This window comes from Quercus lobata, chromosome 4 (assembly GCF_001633185.2).
Source record: "Quercus lobata isolate SW786 chromosome 4, ValleyOak3.0 Primary Assembly, whole genome shotgun sequence".
NCBI lineage: Eukaryota > Viridiplantae > Streptophyta > Magnoliopsida > Fagales > Fagaceae > Quercus > Quercus lobata.
Window position 1 is genome coordinate 70,172,458 of NC_044907.1, and position 6,996 is coordinate 70,179,453.

The 6,996-nt window shown below is 34.2% G+C and overlaps 1 protein-coding gene across 1 annotated transcript; it reads left to right on the forward strand.

The window, feature by feature from the left end:
* Positions 1–3,387: 3,387 nt before the first annotated feature.
* On the forward strand, positions 3,388–5,675 carry LOC115987998 (cationic amino acid transporter 8, vacuolar). Its single transcript, XM_031111619.1, has one exon. The coding sequence runs from the start codon at positions 3,640–3,642 to the stop codon at positions 5,386–5,388; it is 1,749 nt and encodes a 582-aa protein (XP_030967479.1). The 5' UTR covers positions 3,388–3,639; the 3' UTR covers positions 5,389–5,675.
* Positions 5,676–6,996: the final 1,321 nt, after the last annotated feature.

Below are 6,996 nucleotides of genomic sequence, written 5' to 3' on the forward strand. Positions count from 1 at the left end.
CTCTATTATTTGTTGTTGGTTGTGATATTGTGATTATGTTCCTAGATGGGTATTGAACCATCACCTAAACCCAATATGGGAAGTACCCTTAGGGGGAAGAAATCTCATTTCTTCTTGGCATCTAGGAACTTTTTATGTTCTTGCTTATATTTTGTTACCCATTTATTTTAATACTATTCCCCCATCCCCTTTACTTTAATGTCATCCCTTTTAATTTTTGCTATTCCTCATCCCCTTCACTTTATTGTCATCCCATTTAATTTTTGCTAATCCCCCACACCCTTTTATTTTTTGCACGTTTTATTTATCTTTCTCTCTCTCTCTCTCTCTCTCTCTCTCTCTCTCTCTCTCTCTCTCTCTCTCTCTCTCTCTCTCTTTATATATATATATATACACACACACACACACACGCATACATATATTACTAACTACACACCTAAGAAAAAAAAATTTCTACCTATCCTTTTAAATGGGCTTTAAACCTTAAGTAAAGCACAATATAGTTATGTCATCTTAAGGATGGTTGATGGCTTAGAACTCTCATCTCTTTTTGATGAAAGACCCATAAGGCTTGAAAGAGATTAAAATTTATTTAAGAAGGAACTCTAAAAAAAACCTTTTTTTTTTAATGAATCTTTACTTTATTGTCATTTAAATTCAAGTTCTTTACCTTCATTGTCATTTAAATTTCAACACTTTACTTTTTCTTGTTATTTACTTTTCTAGCAATTTTATTTACCATTCTTTACATTCTTGCACTTATTCACTTGTCTTTAAATTCATATCACTTATATATTATTGTTGTTGTTCTTTTCCTTTTCTTATTGATAATGTTGCCATAAATCAATAGCTTGGGTAAAACAAATTCTTTTATTATGCTTTTCTAAGGAAATGGTTTTTCTTATCCAAAAAAAAAAAAAGGAAATGGTTTTTTATTTTTGAAAATATTTTATTCTTTTTTCCAAAAGGTTTTTTCTAAAGTAAAACCTTTTCTTTAAAATTATCCCCTTAAACATTTTTTATAAAAATTCTTTTAAAAAAAAAAACATCTTTTTTCTCCCCTTAAAACGTTTTTTTTTTTTAAAAAAAAAAATGTTTTCTTTACTTTTTGTTTTCTTAAATCTAGAAATAATGTATTTTTCAAAAAAAAAAAATATTTTTAAAAAAAAGTTTTCTTTTACCACGTTGGAATTTTTTTTTAAAAAATGATAAAAGAAATCTTTTGAATGGCCAAAATTTCTAAAAGGAATATCTCTTTTCTTAAAAATCATGGGATTTTTGGAACTCAAACCTTTTTCTTTTTGAAAATAAAACCTATGAACTTTTTCTTTTCTTTAAAATAATCTTTCTTTACCCAAATTTTTTTTTTCAACGTAAGTCTCTTTCTTTAACAAAATCATAGGATTTTTAGTTCAAATCTTTTCAAAAGGAAAACCCATGAAATTTTTCAAAAACCTTTACCCAATTTTTTTAAAGAAATTATCCACTTTTTACAAAAACAATATTTTCCTAAATAAAGCTCTTTTCTTCAAACCATTTTTTTCAAATAAAATCACAAGATTTTTTAAAGCTAAACTCTTTTCCCCTAAAAATAAACCCATGAATCTTTTTCTTAAAACCTACTTTTCTTTATTATCTTCAAAAAAAAAAAAAAACCTATTTTTCTTTTGCCTTCTTAAAACTAATATTTTTACAAAATGTTTTTTTAGAAAGCTTCAAATATTTTCGGGCTCCTCTAAAAATATGGCATCTTTCTTTTTCAAAAAAGAAAGAAAAAAAGAAGATAAAGTCTTTCCTAAATCCTTTTTCAAAAAAAGAGGTTTGTTTCCTATTTCAAATTTTGCTTGTTCAAACGAAATCTTTTCTTTCAAAAAAAATGATGAAAGTAGCTTCCCCCCCCCCCCCCCCCCCACCCCCCCCCAAAAAAAAACTTCCTCTTTTCAAAACAATAAAATTTTTCTTCATAAAAATTGTGTTATTAAAATGTTTTCCTCCAAGACTTTCCTTTCAAAAATAAAATAAATTTGACGTTTTCAAATTTGCCCATGCATTGTTTTTTTAAAGCTTTCCTTAGGATTGCATCTTTAGGGATTTGTGCCTATGGTTAAATTCCATTGAACCCATAGGCACCAATCAAGCTTACATGGTCCCTTTCTTTTCTTTGGCACTAACACACTTCCATTGTCATCTTTTTTGCAAGGTAAAATATGAGAAAATATGATGGATGATAACAATGTGCTACTCTTCTAACTCTCTCTTTTTATTTTCATGTTGTAATTTATTTGTGTATAATAGTTAATATTCACATGCTATTGTATCAATTACGCCTAACTACGTGATAAATATCCCTCAGATGCTATTTATGTATATATCTCACATGCTTTGATCGTAAATATTCTTTGACTTAAATACTCACATGGTATATTATAAGTAAATAAATACTAACATGTATGTGTGTGTGTGTCTATATATATATATATATATATATATAGGTTATAGGTTGTGCAAATTTTTTTTTTCAATAAACCAAAATGCCAAGTATCTAATTTCTCTAATAAAAAGATAATGTTTGAAATAAATTAAAATCAGGTTCTATCTTTTAGATAGGTGTTATGGGATGTCTAACACCTTTCTCACACATAACTGAACTTCCAAGTCTAAGATCTTTGGTTCGAGACATTTGGTTTACCTTAATTAATAAACCTTAAAATTGGTTTAGTTAATTAGGTAATTTAAAATGATTTAGACTCATAGGTGACCAATCACACCTAACACAAAACCTATGGTTGGTGACGACTCACAAATACACACCTTTTCCTAGAAACACAAACACAAAAAGAGTTACATCGATGAGAACCCATTGTGCAATGCCGAAAACCCAAAAAACCCAATTTTTGGGGGCGTCCACATGTAGACAGTGAAGTAATTGATATTTTTTGATACTTTTTTTATATTTTTCATAAAAAAGATATTGAAATTTTCTTAAAATGATATATTATAAAATGCCTGTATCTCACAAAGCTAAATTCACTCCCATTCAAACCGGAAAACTCCAACTCAAATGCACCTTCCTCATAATTCGACCTTAAGTCCATCTCTTTGCTCTCTGCCACGTCTTCCTCAACCTATTCAAATCCTAAAATATAGGATCTAAAAATGTAATTTTATTAAATATAAAAGTAATAATAATAATAATAATAATAATAAATGAATGCGTCAAAATCTGGCCAAATTCGCAAAATTGCACAATTTTAGCAAAAAAAAAAAAAAAACACATTCAAACTCAAGTTCCAAAAATATTAACTAAATAACTTTGTTCTTATCAAAAAAAAAAAAAAAAAAAAAACTAAATAACTTTGTTAGAACAGTTTCTCCTAAAATTTCCCAAAATTTTGCCGGCAAATTTGGCCATCAAATCTAGTTTACTTCAAGAAGACTATAGTAAAAGATCTTGATCTGTATCGTACACAGCCAAAAATAATACACTCCCATTCAACTCAAAATGCATCTTCCCCATAATCTGACCCGAATCCCATTTCCAAGTCCTCATCAAATCCTTATTACCAACCTAACATTCATCTTCTCTCCACTGTCTCCATCTCTCAAATCTCACAAAACCCATTTCCCATCTCAACCACCATGCCTATACAAACAATCCAAGAACAAGAACCAAATCGAACTCGAAGCTACTGGCGACGATGGAGCAAGCAAGACTTCTTCCCAGAACCCTCCTTCTCAAACCTTACATCCTACAGAGCCTCACTCTCCCAAACCTGCCCACGTCTCAAAGACCGTCTCCTCGACCGCTCGACCGACACATTCGAGCTCGTCGAGCTTCAAAAAGCCAGCGAAAACAGCATGCGCAAGTGCCTCACATGGTGGGACCTTCTCTGGCTCAGTTTCGGCTCTGTAGTCGGTTCAGGGATCTTCACGATCACAGGTCTCGAAGCCCACGAAGTCGGACCCTCCATCGTCATCGCTTACGCCGTCGCCGGCCTCTCGGCGTTGCTATCTAGCTTCTGCTACACTGAATTCGCAGTTGAAATCCCCGTCGCCGGCGGCTCCTTCTCGTACCTCCGTGTCGAGTTGGGTGACTTCATTGCATTCATCGCCGCCTCGAATATCCTCCTCGAGGCGGTGGTGGGCGCCGCGGGGCTTGGCCGGGCTTGGTCGTCGTATTTGGCGAGTTTGATCACGAATAACGCGGATTTCTTGCGGTTTAAGGTAAGTTTTTTAGCTGAAGGTTTTAATCTTTTAGACCCAGTTGCTGTTTTGGTGCTTTTAGTTGCTAATGGGATAGCTATGAGTGGGACTAAGATGACATCTGTGTTGAATTGGATTAGTTCTATAATTAGTTCTTTTATTATTGTGTTCATCATAGTGGTTGGGTTTATTCGTGGCAAGACTTCAAATTTGGACCCATTTTTTCCAGAGGGAGCAAAGGGTGTTTTTGAGGCTGCTGCAGTTGTGTACTGGTCTTATACTGGTTTTGATATGGTGGCCACTATGGCCGAAGAGACTAAGAAGCCGTCGAGGGATATACCTGTGGGGTTGGTTGGTTCAATGGCTATCATCACTGTGGTTTATTGCTTGATGTCTTTGGTATTGACCATGATGCAGAAATACACTGACATTGATGTGAACGCGCCCTATTCGGTTGCTTTTAGTAAAATTGGGATGAATTGGGCTAAGTATTTGGTGGGTATATGTGCATTGAAGGGGATGACTACTAGCTTGTTGGTTGGATCTCTTGGGCAAGCTCGATACACGACTCAGATTTCCAGGGCGCATATGATTCCGCCTTGGTTCGCTCTGGTGCATCCGAAGACTGGAACTCCTATTAATGCTACTCTATTGGTTACGATATCTAGTGCAATTGTAGCGTTTTTCTCAAGTTTGGATGTGTTGTCGAGTGTTTTCTCATTCAGTACGCTCTTGATTTTTATGCTCATTGCTGTTGCATTGCTTGTGAGGAGATATTATGTTAAGGATGTGACACCAAAGAATGATTTGTTTAAATTTCTTGGGTGCTTATTTGTTGTTGTTGCTTCATGTGTTGGAGGAACGATAGTTTGGAATTTGAATAGTGGAGGGTGGATTGGGTATGCAGTGGCTGCTTTAGTTTGGTTTTTGGGGACTCTGGCTATGGCCTTGCTTTCGAAGCACCGAGTTCCAAAGGTTTGGGGGGTTCCACTTGTTCCATGGTTGCCTTCATTATCCATTGGGATGAACATTTTTCTCATTGGGTCACTTGGTACTGTAGCATTCTACAGGTTCTTCATTTGCAGTGCAGTAATGTTCATCTACTATTTGTTAGTTGGTGTCCATGCTACCTATGATGTGGCTCATCAGAGTGAACAGGATTCAAATGATCAGGAGGGAAAGTAAATTGTCAATGGAGGGGTGTGATTGTGATAGTAGGGATCATGTAGAGCAATTTGTTGGTGTTTGCCTCATTCCTGATGTAGTAATTGATAATGCTCAGATATTTGCTTGAAAATATTCTGTGTATGTTACAACAGGAAAATGTTCTGAATTTATGGTGATGAAAGGAATATTTCCTTGAAATGAAATCAATTATTTTTAATTTTTAATTTGTATTCCTATAGGAAAGGACCATTGCCTAGTGCAATGGTTAAAAGTTCATGTATTGGATATACGCATCGTCCCTCTCACAGTTTTTGAGTTCCACAAGGCTTTGAAGCTTATGCTCTATGACTGGACGGATGCATATATTTGATGCATAATATAATTTATCGTTAGAAGTAGGGATTTCTTGCAAAAAAGGCTGTAAAGGTAGAACTGTATCAAGCCACCTTTCCTAATACCCCCAGTTGAATGGACCCATTCTTAAAGCTTATTTAAGAAGTAGTGACTGCTAACTTTATGGTTTTGAGTAAAAGTATGTGATTGATCTTTAAGGTTAAATCTTTATACCCTTTCTGCAACAATACTCGGGCATTTATCACATGCCACTAGTAGTTTTTTGTGTATGGAGAATCTCATGCCATTAGTTGTGGAAGATGATAATCTCTCAATACCAAGTTTATCATTATTTCATATCATTGATTCAACGTTAATATATATAGAGAGCTGCCCTTTTGCAAAGACCAGTTGTGGTTATGGAGCCATCAAGATTGACTATTTGTAGGGATGATTATGTGAATGTGGTCCCTGAAGTTCTGATGCAGCTTTGGGCATAATTTGTAGAGATGATTTTTGAGATAGAGATGGTTTTTATGCAATTCATCCTTTCTAGCGCAGCTTCAAATATGGAAGCAGAAGAAACGCAGGCATTATTAAATTGATCATGACATGAATGATGAGGATTTACTTAGCATTATTAATGGATGTCCTCTCCTCTCTAAATATCAGCTGTGCTACGTACCTAATTAATTCTTGTTTCTTTTTGGAGAAAATTCTGTACAGGCTCTTTGGTTTGGGCCATTCCTTCTTGTTTTATGTTATTAGAGATTGCAAACAAGAACTTTGATATCTCTTTCCTTGAAATGTCATGCATAACATTCAAGTTGCGATAATTGTATTAAGATATTTTATTCTCAATTCGTTGCAATAAGATATAAGCGGTTTCAACAGGATCTAGCCTCAAAGGCATTAGGATAAATTCTGAAGATGCTTTGGGGATCTATAAAGATTTAATGCTTTTCCTCATGATCACAAAGGCAGTAGGATAATTATGATGTCAGCTACTTCCTGCAAGGAACTTTCATTTGTTCATATTCATGAAATGCATCCTTTACCTGAAATTAATGCTATTGAACTCTTTTGCAGAAAGGCATTCAATTTCCCTCTTGAGTTGGAGATATTGTCTATTAACAATTATTAAAGATATAGTAAGGATATAGTTATTACTGTCTTTCTGCCTTGGACGTAGTAGGTCAAACCAAGTAAATTTCCTATTTTGTTTCATTATTTCTCTTGCTTCCACTTTGTCTCTCTATATTATCTTGTTTTCTTCTTTCTATTTTCACATGG